Source organism: Phalacrocorax aristotelis, chromosome 7, assembly GCF_949628215.1.
Source record: "Phalacrocorax aristotelis chromosome 7, bGulAri2.1, whole genome shotgun sequence".
NCBI classification, from domain to species: Eukaryota; Metazoa; Chordata; class Aves; order Suliformes; family Phalacrocoracidae; genus Phalacrocorax; species Phalacrocorax aristotelis.
The window spans coordinates 25,884,315-25,902,845 of record NC_134282.1 but is presented as its reverse complement, the minus strand read 5'-3'; the positions used below and the strand labels follow the sequence as shown (position 1 = coordinate 25,902,845).

The window sequence follows — 18,531 nt, the reverse complement described above, 5'->3', positions numbered from 1 at the left end:
TAACACCCAGCTGAGTATTTCCTAAAAATGCAGCTGAAAACAGAGGGCACAATCTCTCTTCAAAAGCTGGAGCTGTGAAAATTTCTCATGCATTGTTTTTATTAGTGTCTCCTGCTGTAAATAAGGCAACATTGCCATCCTTACTGAAGTCAGATGGAATTTGTTTTCCCATTGATTTCTCTGCAAACATCTCTTTGGTTGGGTATCACAGCCCAGAAGCCACCTTGGCTTGATTTTTTCCCCTTTGTTGGCTGTGAGATGGAAAAACATAACAAAGGTGTTGGGAGGGGGGGAACAAAAGTCCTTAATCCTACCTAATCTTGGGTTGTGATTCTCCTAACTCTGTGCCCTTCAGCCACTGTCTGCACCTCTATTAATGTGTCAAAAGCACAGAACCCAAGGCTCAGTTCTGTGGCTGCTGTTGGGAGTTAAACAGAGACTGACTGGCTTTTATGGGCATGGCACTGTGGGTGCTGTGCAAGCCTGTCCTCATAGTGTGATGAGCACTAGATTTCATTTTGTGCATAATCATTTACAACATGCTGCAGGTTAAGTTTCTGCAGAGTTGGCACATTTCCTTCTCAGAATGAACAGGGAGGAGGAGAGAAGCCCATGATAGCAAAGGGCCAGTTCTAAATTATGGCTTTGCTTCCTCTGCGTTGAATTCCTTTCCCAGCTGTTCCCCACTGCTTCAGTCTCAGCCAGTGAGGCGGGGATGCACACGGATCTTATGAGTCTGGGGAGGAGATGGGGAGAATTTTCTGGGAGGGGTACTAAGCTGTGAGGAGGTGTCAGCTTGGCAGGCAGGTGGGAAAGGGCAAGGGCTTTTGAAGAATGTTCAGTCACCAAGAGGGAGCAGAAGGAATGTACAGCATGTGAGAGGAAAGAGTTGAGCCTGTTTGGGGCAAGTTAGAAGGAAAGTTGTCATAAAGGGAAAAAGAGGTATATTTGGAAAGCATATATCACACTTACGGAAGACTAGTAGAGAGGAGGTGGGGCAATACAATCTGCATCTTCCTACCTTGTTGTCCGTTTCAAACAGAAATAAGGACAAAGACAATCTTCCTTTTTCTTGAATTGTCAGTAATCTTCCATGTATCTTGACCTGCAGACTGACAGTTTCCCTTTGGATTATATAATTACCTCAAAGGAGGGGATAGCTGGTGGTGGGAAGACAGAAACTTGCTGGCTGCAATATCACGGTATCACTTGTGCAGTTTTCATTACTGGCTGCCACTACCATTAAGTGCCACAAGATCTTTTAAGCTTTACCTGAATAGGCCTGCCACAATACATGTAGAGAGAGGCCTAGGTTTAATGCCTTACTCCACAGGGAAAATCTAGCATCCAGTACGTTTTTGCTTCTCTCTATCCTGAGCTGTATTGCTGTCCAAGAACTGCGAACACCTTTCTCACCTTCAAACATTGTAAATGAGATGCATGATTCAAATGGCATAAGAAATTTGCCACACCAGATGTGTACAGTCTAGCTGTTCTTGAAGAACTGACAAGGAGAGTTTGCCTTCTGTCAGACCTGATGGGGAACCGTGTTCATTTTGGACATTTCCTTGGAAGAGTGCAGGCTCCCTGTGCTACTGTTCATGAGCACTGGCCGAATGCAACAGTGCTTCATGCCTTTCACTGTGATGGTCAAATTTTTTGCTCTTACTTTAGCCAGCTTTAAAATGTTTTGGTTTAGTTGTTTTGGGGTTTGGTTGCTTTTGTTTCTTTTTGAGAAAAATGCAGGAAATCCACTGGTGCTGAGGATTTCTGTGCTTTCTATCTCCATGAATTATCAGTCTTTATTTACACAGAGACCCCAGACTTACATACTGAAGCATGGCTTCTGCCCTGAACATACAATCACAACAGTGTCCGTAATCTCCCAACTCTTGTCCCACAAAAGGGACAGTGCCTGTTTTGGGGACAAACAGATGTCAGAGAAGGAGGAAATTCAAAAGGAACATTTTGGAAGTTTTACAAAGCAAAATTGATACATATAGCACAATGGACATCAGATTTTAAAAGGCGTTTGAAAGATGCATGCTAAACAAACTAAAGGTTCATAACACAAATTGGAAGGCTTTGAAGTTCATATGCTTAAGTAAGTTTGGAAAAGGGAGCACTAAACCCAGAAATCAAGGAGGAACCACTGTCTAGCTCAGAGTGTGCTGGTTGCCAGAAGATGGGAGGTTGGTTATTTCAAAATTCTCCATTTGCCCTGTTTCTGACACTCCTTTTCCAAGCATCTACTGCAGTCCATTGGCAGAGGTAGGATGCAGAGTTGTTTGGAGGGCTCTGGTTCTGCCCCTCTCTGCGTGTTCTGATGAGGGGAACAGAACTCGAGGTTTTACACTTGAGGTCCAAAAAGCTGAGGCTACCAAGCTTTTCCTCCTACTCTTTTTTACTTGCTGGCTGGTGAGTAGAAATGGCATCAGATCTGTACAGAGCATTCCTGAGCTGAGGATCTGCTTGCATTCAATGTCTCCAAGACTGTACTCCAGATGGGGCAAGGTTCTCTCCTGTTTGAATGAAGAAGCCTGCTCCGTAACTGGATACTAAGCTTCCCCCTTTTTCCCACCCTTATGCTTTCTTGGCCATCACAGCAAAGCAGAAGTAAAGTAGGTTTTCTTCAGAATGGTAACAACTGATTCATCCCTTCGTGTAAACAAATGGGGTGATGTTTGGCTCAGTCCCATGCAGATAATTTTAAGGTCTTCTATAGCCAAAACTTGACTGGTATTTTTGCAGTTAAGTGTCAGGCAAGACACTAAGCCTCTGCATAAGCAGTTAATTTGTTTGCATTCTGCCTTGGCTTCTCCCCATTTCTCATACAAAGGCACTGTGTTTGTTCATATGTCCTGTCACTTAGCCCATGCTGCTGCCCACAGTAACTATTTTCCTTTTGTTTTTTCCCTCCGTTGCCATCCCCCTGAAAATCTTACATTCAAGGCTGAAGGGGACTGGGAGCCAACTTCTGCTCTCAGGGTTAAATCTGGTTCCTCTGGCTTCAAATTTATGCTGGTGCAATGAAAATGAGAATTTAGCTTTCTGTACTGTTGTCAATAGGGGAAAACGAGAGTCCCTATCCTGTATCCATGGAAACCATTCTACTGCAATAGCGGGTAAAGCAGCAAATCAATTTCTTCAGTTTTAAAATTAAACACATGTAACAACATTATAGTGCATCTGCCATTTAAGAGATCATCTGTGCTGATAACTGTGTTGAAAAACCCTTCTCTAGCAAATAAGCTGGCAAGAACATTTCTTCCTCCTGATAGAATTCTGATTTTGGGTAGAGTAAGCACTGATGACAAAGTACCATGAAGACATTACAGCGAGACAGAGCCAAGTCCGGAAGCAACAGTGTTTAATGAAGGAGAAAATTGTTTAATTTAGCATTTAGCCCAAGTATCTGGGCACATGGTGACTAACACTCAGATGTATTAGCAGAGGCAGTGGCCTGTTACCTCTGTCTCCCTGCTCTTTCCTTCTGCGGTACTATGTGTGACAAACAGTACATTTATACTTTGTAATGCATTTGTCTGGACAGGACCATGTGTGTATGTGCTTGTGTGTGTGTGCGTGTGTGGCTGGTGGACTGTCAGATGAGATTTCAATATCTGGTTTAGTGCAAAATGATCTGGGCAACTCACATTATAAAGGTGTATGTTTCAGAGCTAGAGGCATTTCCAATGCAGAGAATGTGCCGGCTGTCTCTGCACTTTGTTGTTTTTACATTTCATCATGTGAGACTTGAGAGAGGGCCTCTTTGCTATGCCATGGAGGGAACATGGAAATATATGGATTTCTCACCCTAGGCTTTGAACATGTTAAGGTACTCTTTCCCTGCTATGTGCAGAGGGATTCTGCCTTTATTTTTTCACCTATTAAGGCATCTCTCTGACCATTTTGAGAAATAATACCATAGTTTATCAGACACTTGCCTATATGCAGATGAGGCTCCATTCTGCTTTTCCTTTTTATCAAATCCAAATACTGCAGTCTGCCTTCCCTATGCCTGGCAGATAGAGAAATACCACTCTGGGAGAAATGCAACCTTATTTAAGACAGAGGGAATAAAAAGCATTACAGAAATTGCCTATACTGCAAGTAGCCCTTCAGTTGGTGAGAATCAGACACACTTTGCAGTGTCTAGGCTGTATTTTAGCTGCTTCTGAATCACAGTTCCTTGATAACAGCAATCACGTATGCCATACCGTGTCCTTTTATCTACAGCTGCCCTATCTATTATGGCGATCCCGCTTTGATTGACAGTTATCTATTTTTTTCTGACCTGAGGGCAAGCTTATTGTAATGCACTCCTTTTAATGCTATCAATGAAACATATCCTAAAGCTTCAACTGGTGCATAACGTGATGGTTCAGCACTTGAATGAAGTGAGCACATATTGTTGGGAGCACGTGTGGTTTTTGTTGCTCTGCCACGTCTACCAGTTAACAGAAGACAGTTCAAACCACGTTAAGTGGTAGAAGTGGCTCAGTAGTCTGAAATGCTGTTGTTTGCAGAGAGTGCTTTGTTCTACCTGTGTCCAGTTGCTATGACATGCAGTGTTTTCTGTCTGTTTGGTCAGTTCCAGAGATTCTAACGGTCAGGAAAAGACAGCCAAACTAACTGCCCTAGGACAGTGTTCCCTTGTTGAGGATCAAGAGTTTTCATCCGGACAACATCTGGTCAAAAAGCATAAACTTCTGCAGTTTGGTTTCTATGGTCCATGAATACACAATCTAGGAATCCTTCCCATATTCAGGGGATGGTCTGCATTTACTTTCTAAGTCCTAGCCTTTTGATACTGAAGAATGAAAATTATGCCTTTCATTGCACTTTCTACTGATAATTTCCACCTTCTACATAACCCTCCTATATCCATCCTCATGCGAGGATGCCATTTGCCACTGGGGTTCCTTTACCATCAGGGTTCAAATTCCTGGTGAGCTCAGATATGAGGCATTTGCAAATTTCTCTCTGAAATTCCAGAGAAGAGAGAAATGGAGAAGGAGTTGGGACTGGCACTTCTTGTACCACTCTGCATCACAGTTGTGCATCTGCGTTCAGCAGAGCAGTGAAGCCCTGGAGACCAGGCATGGCTCAGGGGAATCCTGCACACTAGTTGGAACAGAGAGGATGGGGGCATTTGTTACTGTGGGTACTGGGACATGTGGATATGGTGGGGTGACAAAACCTGGAGATTTTAATGGCTTTTGATATCAGCTTTTCCTCTGCCCCATGGTAAATGACAAGAAAGTTGACCTTCTTCCAGGTCAGGCTTGGGAGTCCATGGCAGGAGCCAGGGCTGCATTGGAGCTGCTTATGCAGCAGTTGTTCTGAGGGACAAAGAAGGAACCGTCTCTGGATCTGTCACTTCACACTCGGGGGCTGTGAGAGGCCTTATAAAACAGTGAACCTTGGAGCATTCTTCAGGTATAAGCTCTTGGGGTTTGCACAATCATGTCCAGTGCAGGAGTGTTTATCAATGATGTCTGTCTCCACAGATTCAGAGGTGACATCATGTTTGTATGTTGCCTCTCCTACGCTACCACCCCCATGATTAAGAGAAAGATCCTGAGTCATCTCCAAAAAAATCTAAAATTTCCAGCAAACCTGTAGACCATCTGTTAATGTGGGTAGGCAAGAAGATACTGGGTAGGAAAACTCAGTCACATGGCAGTATTTATATCTGACACTGCAGCCATTTCTTTTAATTATGTTAATGCCATTTTAATTATTGTCTCAATTCTTTTTCTGTAAGAAATTGTAATAAACAGCAAGCCTGTAGTGAAATGATTCCTTGAAATGACACCATTCCTCAAAGTCACTTGATGAATACACAAATCCCATCTATATTTTAAAATGCCATTCTTTTTACTGTTAGAGAAACCTCTGTGAAAAATCAGCAGATCCCTTCTGGAAAAAACTTGAATTTTTTCTCTCTGGGACTGAGGTGATAGAATGTAAACTGCATCACATTCCTGACATTGCAGGTATTATCAGTGCTGACACATGGTGGCATACAGCAGCTGCCATTTGATACAGTGCAGAAGAAAGTGCCCTGAGTCCAGTAATGTCTACTTGAGATATATCTTGTACAGTATAAAGATACAGTCTGTTACCACTTCTGACAGTCATGACAGCTATGACTCCCTTCTCCGCTCCTACCAGAAAGCGACTCCTCAAAATTAGAATCCCTTTACGTTCCTAGCCTGTGAAGGCAGGGATATTCTTAGCAGTACCCTGCGGATTAATATTCACAACAAACTAAAAATATCAGGCCAATGCATACATTGATCTGCTGTTCTAACCCTAAAATCTGTGCCTAGCACTAGTTTCTTAAATACACTGTCTGTGACCGCAAACCTTTCCTTATCTGTACTGAATTTTAAATTTCAGAAATAATCTAAAAGAGGCAAGTAGTTCTAAGGACTATGGTGTGTCCTTGAATGGCAAGTTCTGCCCAAAAATCTGGTGACACAAGAAGGTGGCTTGCTAGTCAGCACTCTTTGCAGCATTGTTAGCAACAAAAATGAAAAAAACAAAATCATGTCTTTCACTAGAGGAAGACCTAGTTCACTGATGGACAGGTTATAACTAGACAATGTGTTAGTAAAGAGTATTGAAAACTGGCAGTCTCTAAGCCTTAACTTCATGCAGACCACTGGAAAATATCCCTCCCTGCAATGGGAGACTTGTTAGTGGGGAAGGGCACTTTCACGAAGATGTAAATAGCAAAGTGGGTGGCTGAATCTCCAAAACTTCAGAACATAAGGGTGTTTTTGCCTCATGCAGAGAGAGACACTGTCCTTTTTAGTTTGTGCTGCTTGAGAAGCCTTTAGCAGTCACGCTGCTCTGAGCAACAAGAGCCAGAGAAAAGTGTTGTGTTCCCTGGGTCCCTCTGTTCAATAATGAGCTGTTCCTTAATTCTCTATCCTGGCTTTTCCTGCAGCCTCCTCTCCTTCTTCCACCACCTCCAAAGGCTCCTTCTGAGAGTGCCAGGGCTGGGCAGAGTCCAGCCAATCTGTCAGATTTGGCAGGGCACATGACAGAGAATTTACACAAGTTGTATACTTCTATGATAGATTCTTCTCAGCAACTGGAGGACAGAGGATTTCTCAGCTGGCTTGAGTTAGAGCAGTCTGTACAGATAGTATCTGTTCTGACCTAAAGCCTTGTGTGACAGGTAAATCTGAACCAGGCCAAAGGCTGTGTACTTGATCAGCTTTTTTCTGTTTTACAGCAGAGGTGTTTCTTACCCTAAATCAGGGATTGATTTCTGTATCTCCCTATACTATGTAAACATGGCTCAAGGATTTTAAAAAGCTTGAGGTGCAGCACAGACCCTATAATCCCTCTCCTGAAGGACAGGGTATGTCTGTCTGCCCGCACTGTGACTTAATATTGCAGATCTCTGGCTTTCTTGTGTGACCCCCTGTGTAGCAGCTCACAACATCAGGACTCCAGTAGAGAGCTCTGTCTAATATCCAGTTATCACTCCAGAGGAGAAGCAGGGCATAAATTTTACGCTGTCATTATGTAGCAAGAGGATTTCATGAGCCAGTAGTGAGGAATCTGAGCTGAATGCTGCTGGCAGTCTGTGGCCAGGCAGCCATAGCCACCATGTTGTTCCAAACGTGGCAGGTCCTGGAGTGGGAGAAGTAAAAGTTTTCCCTGCTTCAGCTGGTGTGAGAACTGCCACACCTGGGTGGAAGATGGGGCTTCAACCTTTGCATGGGACTTGTAAGACTCAGTGAATGTGATACCTGCTATACATGGCCCCTGATTTGGGCAATTGTGTAATTTAAATTCTGATTACTTTTAACTACCATGCTGAAGTGAAAGTTAAGAACAATGAAACTGGAAACTAAGAAACCCTGAGTATTTATCAGGGTTTATCAGTATTTTAGGTTTATCTGTTTATCAGTATTTATCAGGGCCACTGCCGTAAGTGGCCCTCTGTGAAAAGGGAACAGATGTTACTTATTTTACATTTAGTTTCAGACTTCCCATAAGCACTCACCTTCTCAATACAGGTGTGTTACTGGTGGTTCCTCCCTGTCACTGCCGTGTCTGAGGTTGCTGCCTCTGCGTGAGGGGACAGATCGCTCCCTCCAGCCAGGCCCCTGCAGGGGGTCTCTGCATAACTCCACAGCCCTGGGCTGCACTGCTTGGCCTCCTGAGGCTGCAGTGAGTCAGCTAGAGAAATGGTGGTGCTGTATGAAGCTTGTGAAAAAGTAGCAGGTATGTTTGAGCAGACAGAGTTAAAGAGAGGTAAAAATGTTGGTCTACTAAGAGTTGTAGCAGGGGCAGAGTCATTTGGACTGAGATCAAATGTAAAGTCTTTTAAATAGGAGAGGGCTTGATTATTTAGCTGGGCATATTCAAAATTTATCTTGCTTCTGGTAACCTCATTGAGGATTTTTGCTCTACTTTCCTGATCTTCAGAGCAAATTTGCTCCCCATTTGGCTTCAGATGATACAGACCACTGGACTGGAAACTTGTCTCATAATTGTATTGGTTTGGGCTAGGAATACTGGAGTATTCTGGATTTTGAGCAATGCAGTTGCATTCATTTTGCAACAATAACTTGTTTTTGTACTGAGACATCTTATGAATGATATTGTTCATTTCATTCCCAATGCATTTGTCTTTCAGATGCTTGTTTTCATAGCTGATTTTTAATGATGCCACTTGTGTTACACAGCGCTCTAAGAGCTGCACTATGTTAGTGCTGCTCTCTGTTGGTGTGGGGCTAATGTAGCTCTGGAAGCGTCTGAGGGTAAGAGGCTGCAGCGTTTTGTCACAGGAAATAGAGAGAGAGTGATACATGGGTTTATTTCTGTCCTCCCTCTCAAGGGGATCCAGGAGTGAGGTCGCAGCAGTCTTGTAGGAGTAACATGATTCTACTTCATGACTATCATCTAACAAAGGGTTTTCAATGCTCTGGGAGCCACTCTCTCTGTTCAGCTTTGCTGGCAGTGCGTTTTTATCTCTCGATGTCTCACATCCTTCTGAAATTGTTGCCTTCTCATTCTCAGTTGAAGATGTCTGCAGATTGTCTCTGTTAGCCTGTGATTGTGGTGCATAACTTTGTGCTCTGGTGGTTTCCCCAGTCCCAGGCGCTGTAGATGAATCCTTGCAGTGACTCCCTTCCCTTCCTTGGAAATCCAAATTAGATGTGTTAGGGCAAGAGTCCAGGCTGTGGTCTCTTTCAGCAACCTTTACTGAAGAGGCCTGGGTTGCAGGTTTGCTTTCATCCAAAGACACGCATAGGTTAAATGTGTTACATTCTTCCTTGCTTGGTTTGTCCTGCTGAGCTTCTGTGCTCACTTTCTGCTCTGGACTGGGGCTGGGCAGGATCGATGTATCATTAGACTTTTCTGGCTGTGACTGAGGACTTTGAAGAGAGTCAGGGGAAGAAATTAGTCCCGAGTGTTTTCGCAGCCAGTTTATTATCCCCATGGTAAGTGAAAGCTCAGTATCGCAGAGCTTTAGCAAACATTCTTTGCCTTTCCATGTGCTGTGGAAGAAACCCTGGCTGATAATGTCTAGAGCTGGTTGGGAAGCCATGTTCTCCTCAGCTCCAACATGAAAGCTGTAAATGGACAAAGGGATTTCAATAGCTTGTTCTGAAATGCTCTCAGATGTGCACAAGTCATCATCTAGGACTGGGTTTATTTTGACTTCGTTTGGGTCATAGAAGAGCTCATAAAGGGCATCTCCGCTGTAGCTGTCTCTTGGAAATCTACCTGGGACCCCAGGGGTCTGAGCTTCCTTCACTTCATCATCTTGTCCAGGAGAGAATGAATCATAGTAGCCTTCATCACTTGTGGATGTGGATTCCTGGTTGTCACTTTTTGGTGTTCCTATTTCTGTGGAGTTCTCTTTGGAATTGTCACCGTCTTTATCAGGTGACATTTGAGGGTCTGTCACAGATGCAGCAGCCTGGCTTCTAGCCTTTTCCACGTCAGGACCAGGTATCTTCAGTAACTTCTTATCAAACAGAGCACTCTGATGTAGCCTTACTGATTTGTTGATGTTGTCCCAAAACTTTGCAAATTCAACAGTCTCATTCTGGCCAGGAGATGCCAACTGCTCCACACCCCCTTGGAAAGAGCCCATGACAGGGCTGTCTTTGTGCTTGCTTCGTCTCAGCAGAACCTCTTTGTTGTTCTCCAGCTCCAGGTGAGCAGAGCTCTCATCAGCAAAGATTTCCCCACAGCCAGTGAGAGAATCAAAACTCTTCAGCGAGGCAACATCTTCGCACAGGGTGTTGCAGCAGTCATAGGAAGAGTCAGACTGCAGTTCGCTGTCTGAGCAGTCTTGTGACAAGCAATCAGCTGCAAATGTTTCTCCGGTTTTGAAAAGATACTTTGCAAGACGCCCAGACAACTCACTTTTGCAGCCTGGAGAGGACAGATTCTTGTCCTTCTCAACCAGGAACGTGAGGCTTTCTGGTTTATTTTTTTTTATATGAAATATATCTCTGAGCCCTTTCTTAGATCTCTTGAGGGAAATCCTCTTCCTCGGAATGGTTTTTGCGACAGCTGGTACAAAAGGCATCTGTGGCACAAAGTTTCTGTAATCGATCATCTGACTGCTGCATACAGACTGGCTGGGGCTGACCACATACTCTTTCTTACTGCTGGAGCTGGACATCCCTGAAAAGCTGATGCTATTGACAAGTCGGCCCTTACCCTTTCCAGAAAAACCTTCTTCACAAACCCTGCTGCTGGGGCTACAGTGCTCTGTTTTGTCTGCCTCAGGAACGCAGTCATGGGTTTTACTCTTCCTTACAAATTTGTAAGAGGACCCAGATGATTTTTCCAGGCAGTTGTCACCAGACCCATTCCTTGCTCCTCTGGTGGAAAATCTGTAGTTCTTGTGCGTGGCCAAACATGCCAGCTGGACTTCAGCTACACTTTGGTTTCCCTCCAGAGCTGCCTTTTTGTCTTTCCCTGTATCATCTTTGTTGTTAGGAATTGTGGGCACTGGTGGCACCTTCTCATGTTGCACACTGGATTTTATGAAGGTCTTTCCTCTCTTGAGCTCCATACTGCTTCCTTACATCTGTTTCTGCAAAAAAAACAGCAGAATAAAAATATTGCGAGGTTGGTAGCTAGCACTTGTAAACTTTGAAAACATCTGGAGAACAAAGGATGGATATTAAGCGTTATATAATTGTTTTGTTTGTCACCAGAAACTTCCATCACTGGGTCATGGTATTGCGTGAGAAGCAGATCAAGTGAAACTGAAGGTATGTTGGCAATGGCTGGAAGATCCAGCAAGGAGAACACTGTACACAATATGGGTTGGTAGCTGAGACTCAGAGAACATTTTGTCTGTTAGAAATGAGGGGGTTTGGATTTCAGATTATGACTTCAGGATGGGTTTTAACAAGATAGAGGTCCTGATCCAAATGTAGAAGAGGCATCAATGAAAAGAAATTCCTGAGGAACCTTAACGTGAGGGAGGCAGCAGTTCATAAATTTGTACCTTTAAGGAGGACAAAGAGCTCAAAATGGGAAATCTCCTGAGAAAATGGATCAAACACTTGACACATGATGCTCTCTTTATATTAAAATAATCCTTACCTGCGAACAGAAAATCCGCAAATCTCACTACTACCCTGGGAAGCATGCTGAAACTGAATTACCAGTTTTGCTTCCTCCTGAGCATAATGTATAATTTTCTGCACTACTACTTTGATTGTAAAAAGTCAAAAATGTCACATTGAAAATCACTGCTAATTATGACAGAAGCATCATTTCCAATGTACAAAGATCAGTGTAGTACTCTCAGGCATTGCCACACTGAATCTGCATTTTGCATTGATTAGCTATTTCTAAAAATACTGTTACCTGTATCAATGCCAATTTTGGTCTCTGCCTGGATGGTTTAGTATTGAATCTGTTTTATGTTTTCATACATCTAATTAGTCATTAATTATTTTAGCCATGACACTTTCAGCTTTCTATCAGTTATTTCATGGACACATCTCATCCTTTCCTGCCTTATATCAACTTAAATATTAAGTCAATTGACTTACATAAAGGTAGGTGAGGGAAGAAGCAAGCACTTCCTAAAAGCCATTAGAGAAGCTAGATTTTTACTGGATGGGAAGCAAGACAAAAACTCCAAGTCCTGTTCTTGAAAGAATGTGCTTGGATCTTTACTTAATGAGACCTCAGTTAACAATTTATCTTTTTTTGAATAGTGTAGACATATCTAAAACCATTTAGAGCCATTGAACTCTGCAACACATACAAAAAACACAGTGCTAGCTCCAGCAGTCCTTGACAAACTGTATGTAACAGCTCTGGTGAAATGAAAAATTACCAATACTCCCTCGAGAACAAACTCAGATCACATCCCTGGATCTAGACCTGCACCCAATACAAAGACAGGCAGAGATCTTAAATGCAAGACCAAACCTAGCCTTTCTATGCTCTTAAAGTACAACTTAAAGCAGTCTTTAGTCACCTTGAACTGTAATAGCTGTCTGTAGCCTCCAGAGCCTTTCCAGTTGCCAGGGCTTGCTGGGAACAGCAACACTCTGACCAACACCTCACCGGATGCAGGGCTGCGTACCTGGGAGTTCTGTCGCCTGCAGCACTTCTCCAGCAGGCGGATCAGTGACAGCCTGTTCCTTATAGAAGCTGCAAACTGGCAGGTGATTAGCAATATTTACAACTAAATGTAGGTCAGTGACAAATGGTAGAAAACGTAAGGGTAAAGTGTGAGTATTTGACATCAAGAGTATGGCTGTGTGGAAAACGGGGTGGGTGGTGATAGATGAACTTCTATCAGTATGACTGAGATGTTGGCACATTTATTTGCATTTGGGGCTGCATGTGAGTATTGCAGAGCATTCCTAATGAAAGCCAGTAAACATTTTACTACACTGTCAGGTATCGGGAGTTCACTGATGCTACAGGAAACTTGTTTTGCATATTCAGAAATAGGTCACTGGGATATGATTACATTCCTTTTCTGAAAAGCAAAGTGTGATTGAGAAGACATTCAGTGCACAGAACTCCAGCAGAGTTGTGAAAATGATCAGAAACAGCTGGTGCAAGACCAATTATTAATATTGCAAAAGTAAAGCGTCTGACACCTCAGTCCTTTGCATTTGTAGAAGTAGGTACTGTGTCCCTGCGGGAAGTCCTGCTGCTGAGAAGCTCCTTAGAAGTGTGTGACATGGCAAATGCTAGCATTATAACGATGTTATGTAGGACTGCTTGAAGTCTACAGCTGTTTCTGTCCATTCTGAGTATGAAGCAAGGGTCATTTTTGTAGGAAATTGTATACTTTGGAAATTTTTCTGTAGATGCATTAAAAAGGCTTTTAGAGGTTTTATTATCAGGTATGAAACTTATTAAACCTAAGAATTCGGGGCACCATTATCTAATCTTTTGAATAAAGAAATCTTTGATCTGAATTGTGTCTCCGTTATAAGAAAAACAATGGATTACCAGTTTGATAACTGGGTCTAGAAACTTCAAGGCTTGATCTTCTGTCTTTTTTTATAGATTAGATGAACAGTTTTAACTTGAAAGTCTAAATAGTCTGAATAACATCTGTACTGAGAATATATGTAGTATAATAACGTAAGACACACTGATGGTAGCCTATGCTACCTTTTCAGTTTCCTCTGATAAGGAAAAATGTAAGTTAGGATGGTTTTGGGTTTTGTTTTTTTTGGGTTTTCTTTGTTTGTTTTTTAAGATCTACTATGCATATAATAACCAACTTTGTATTATAATTGTTTAATGTGTCTGTTTAATCCCATATATTCTTTTTCTCCTTTTTCTGCAGGATTCATGCCAGACTATTTAGTATCTAGTTCATTGTGTCATCCTGCTTATCCTGTTTGAAAACTGGCGGCGTGTCAGAAATCTTCCCTGTTAAAAATGCTATTAAAAATTAACACCAAGAAAGGGAAGATCTCCTCAGTCAACTCTTAAGGGCTCTTAAGGGCAGACTACTAGAGTCTGCAGATTTTTAAAAATATTTGTCTCACATGCTGTTTTGTCAATTACCATACTATGAGTTCCTCATATATTTATATCATCATATGCTCTAAATTATCAATGAGCTTCTTTCCAAATACAGAACAGAAATATTTGTGATGCTACTTTCTTTCTATACTGATTAATACTTTTAGCAGTTTTGGTTGTAATGGGCTATACCATGATACCTTTTTTCCCCTCTCTGCAGGGACACAGTCATATGTCTAACCCCGGAAGATGTACCAGTGAAGTTAGAAACAGATTAAAGTGCTGTAAGGGAAAGTTAGCCTCCAGTGGTTATGTAAAGCTAATCAAAATTCTGTGAAAAATTATTTTAGGCATTTAAAAAATGGTACATCTTCTCTGGGATTTCTTGACCCCTGCACTCAGCTACACTATTGCCTGTCTCTGCTCCTTTTTAATTATTCTCCTCTTGGACTTAACTTGCAGTATATCTTTTCTTCCACAGGGATAAAGAGTATATGAGGGACTGATTTCCACCTTTGCAAAAAAAAATATATTTTGAAATTAAAAAATCACTGTAAAGAACAGAAACCTGTGGAAACTAGCAGTCCATCTACAAAGGCTAGCTTGTTCTGTTTTCAACAAGCTCTGGATGTTTTCTTCATTAATGTTACTTGACCTCTTTTTTGAATATCTGTGAAATCACTTATGGAACACATGTTTAAATAGAAGACATCCTCAAATCTTATACTGGGGTACAGTTTAATTGTAATTTAAAATTATCTTAGGTGCAGCAGCATTGAGACTTCCCATCTACAGCAAACAGTACTTTTATCTGTCCTGATCATGCCAGCTGCTCACTTTTAAGATTTCACACGTGTCTAAGCAGGCAATTAGATCCGGATTTTGGGCTTATAATGGAAATAATGTTTTGGTTTAAATTTGGATAATATTGCTCATAAAAATATAGAGATACTTCATGTTCAAACATGTACCATCTGTGCAGGGTGGCTGACAGCCTTTTCATAAACACAGAAGGTTTTATTTTGTCTGGGATTCATCAAAAAGTAAGTGAAAGTTTTAGAATGGGAAGGTGAGCACATTCCTGTGGGCTGAGGAGACATGGTTTTAGGACAGTCACAGCAATTGCTTATAGTCTTAGGTTATGAGGACCTGAACAAGACTGAGTTAGGTAACTGTTCTGGTTAATAAGAGCCATATTCAGATGGCCTAAATTCTACCTAAGTCCAGGTCAACAGACAAGGAGGCCAAAGAGGGGTGCACTGGAGCTGGACTGGACATTCATTAGGAAGCAGGAGGAAGATGGGTGGAAGCAGGATTCAAACTGTTCAAATATTGCCTCTGATGTGTGGGTCAGAGAAAAGAGGGGTCACTTGCCTCTGCCCATGGACCCCAAAGCTTTCTGCCAGGCTGAGCTGTTCACAGTTTTAACTCTCTGGAGGAATTGGGAAAGACTTGCTTTGGGTTTTGGGCTGGTGTCAAAGTTATTATCCTATATCTTACTAGCTTATCTATGGTGGGAATGTTTGTTTAAGTTATCTTCTAAAAGGTAAAATAGATTGTGCTTTAATGTACCAGTAGCTAAAATAGCAGTCCTCCTAAGCATAACTCTAGGAAGATCATCCTACTGGGAAAGTAGAAGTATCTGCTTCAGTGATGTTGCATGGATAGAAATAACAGTATTGCAAAGAGGAAGATTAGATGAACTCTCTGGCTGTGGCAAGTTTGGCTCAAAATTACTTTTGCTTAAGTAGGAAAAAATATAATTAAGGTTCATTTATTCCAAAATCTTACCAGCTGTCTGTCTTGGACACTCTTACTTGCTTGTTTGATGTGTCATCTATATATAATTGTCTCTCTTTGGTACAAAAATAAGCAAAATTTAGAATACAGTCATCATTTTGCAGGGGAGATAGGAGTGTTTTCTGCTTCTTTACGTTTAGTTCATTCTTAAAATTGGCAGGTTGTGGAGATGGTACCTTGCTGTCTCTTGCTAAGCAGAATTCTGCATACGATTTGGAGTCTTTATTTCACCTCCCTCCAAGTGTTTTCCTTTTATTAAATGAAAGAGTTAATAAACATTGCATACTCTTTTAGATTTTTTTTAATTAAAAAAAAAAAACAACTCTGTTCAGACTGCTTTTATTTTTTAGAATGCAAGTTTGGAATGAGTCTAAAATCCCTTCTCCACAAGTGGCTTCATATCAATCAGGCTTAAGATCCTGAGCATCAGAGTTACCTTTGAAAATGGTACCCCTCCTTTCCAAACAAAAATGGTAGCATAATTAAATTTCCTGGAAACTTATATCTGGTTTGTGCATTTGGACATGTATTATGCTTAAAATGGATGCACTTAAAGATTAAATTATTTTAAAAATATTTTTTTATAAATTGTATAATGGGAAAGGGAAAAAGAACAGAGCGCTCTGGGAGGCTCTCTCTTCCTATGCCTTGTTAACCTTGGCAGGATTTCTGTGGGGCACCAGTTGGAAGTCCTAAAATGTAAAGACAAGCAAGCATGAGGTGATCAGAGCCACAGCTACTTTTAAAGTCAATGGACAATACAAATTTTTAATGTTTAGGATCTAATCAGTTAGCAATGCATAAAGAACAGCTGGTGCTCTCAGTAAAGTTGGGGCAGGGGATTATTTTTGGAATAAGATTTTATTTACAGTCAAAAGCCTTAACTCTCTATCTCAGAAGATGAAAGTTAATAATGGAAATACTAATAATCATGGCATATATTCCATTCTGTTAATTTGATTTTTAACTACAAAGCAGTAAAATGTTTCCTTGCTAAAGGGTAGTGATATCCTGCCTGCAGTAATTCTAATACTGTTTCTAGTAAGCAAAGAAATATAACAGTTCTTATGGTGAAAACCAAAGAGGATTTTAAAGCAGGGCTCATCTGCTCACTTAAACTGATTACTCTGCTAGTATCTCATCTCCATTAGAAAACAGAAAAGAACAGGGTAGAAAGGATGGAGGATGTAATCAGGGACGGTCATGATTCCGGAAACAGAAGAATGTTTATTTTTTAAGACGCCTGTGTGACACACAAACCTGCATTAAGATCATGCCTCTTGATAGGACTACTCCTCTCATCATTAGTGGCTGTACCTTATCATTCCCCTTAATCAATTTTCTCTCTTGGGTAACCCAGGATGACTAATTATTTGCATATACATTTAGGTCAGGCAATGGCTTTCTCATGAACACACAAAGTAAAATCTTACACCCTTCAGCAGAATACTAGAAGGATGTGTAGTTAAATGCTTAATCTTATTAGCAGTGTGGTATAGGGAAGCCTGAACCTTCCTTTAAGCCCTGCCAACTGTTCCGTGGAGCTCAGGATTTTTTGTAGTAAAATTAACCACGTTTCTACTCCCAACATAGTCCTGCTGTATGCTGACAGGAGGAATCCCCATGGGGCACCCATCGCTTCCCCCAGCCCCGTGTGGGGCGGGCAGCAGGGTGGAAGGAGGCTGAGACCATGACAAAAGGAGGCTGCCTCTGACAAAACCTCTGCACCCCTCACTCAGTTTTCTTCTATACCTGCAGCTGAAAGAAATGTAACTGCTTGAAATGTTCCAATTCCACCATGTAAAAGGGCAGCATAAACTCCTGCACAGGGAGCTATTTAGTCATCACTATTACAAGGAAAAGGCAGCTAAGCAGATTTCTGCTGTGTACCTGAGGAGAAAACAGGGCATTTTTCACTTGCTCTGACCAGCAGTCTGTTGGTACCAGACAGCAAAGTGTTAATACTGTCAGCTTTGGCTGTTTTCAGTAATTTGTTGCTTTAAAATGAGATAGGCTGTGCATTTTATAAATACAGGCACATACTTGTCAGATGTATGGAAAAATAAGTAAAAAAAAATGCTTCAAAAATGAGCAGTCATCCCAAATTAATAGTCCGTCAGAGTTCCTGTGAGTACCAGAGCAAAGGAAATGCCATTGCATCAGAGCAAACAATAAGGCATATCACAAAAATCCTACTCACCATGCTTTATCACTGAGCAGAAATCCTCTGTCTCCTAGCCTTGCTACTGGGGCAGGTCTTTATCCAGAGGCTCCTGTGATGCTTTTCAGATTCTGAGGGGCTGGACCACTGCTGCTCTCCGGTGTTACTCTCCACCCCCTGTCTTTTCCTCCTCCTTCTTCCTTCATTCCCACCCCCTCATTCCTCCTGCTTGTAGCTTTTTTGTACTTTACATAGATTCTAGGCTTCCACATGTAGCTTGATTTAGGAAAGACGCTTATTTCGGCCATCTGCTTGATGCCATGGAAATGCCTCCATTTCTAAGGAATAAAAGCCCAGAAGGTAAGCTTGGGAGTCCTGAGCCAGCATTTTGATTCCTCTCTATGTGACTGCTTATTAAATAGGGAGAAACACATCCAAATTAATTTAATTTCTCACATATTTTTTTTGTTTCTGGCTAGGGTTCAGGAAAAGTGGTCATAACATATTCTTAGGTTAGTGAGATGATTCACTGTGCATCATATGCAGATTATTGGACT

General features: G+C 41.7%; 1 protein-coding gene across 1 annotated transcript in view; it reads right to left on the bottom strand.

The window, feature by feature from the left end:
• AMER3 (APC membrane recruitment protein 3) overlaps positions 1 to 18,107 on the bottom strand; it is a 44,261-nt gene extending 26,154 nt beyond the window's left edge. The window contains exons 1-2 of the mRNA XM_075099357.1: positions 18,014 to 18,107; positions 8,033 to 11,089 (exon numbers count right to left, since the gene is read on the bottom strand). Coding sequence (XP_074955458.1) covers positions 8,051 to 11,068 — 3,018 coding nt within the window. The 5' untranslated portion in view covers positions 11,069 to 11,089; positions 18,014 to 18,107 and the 3' untranslated portion in view covers positions 8,033 to 8,050. The remainder of the gene's footprint in view (positions 1 to 8,032; positions 11,090 to 18,013) is intronic.
• Positions 18,108 to 18,531: the final 424 nt, after the last annotated feature.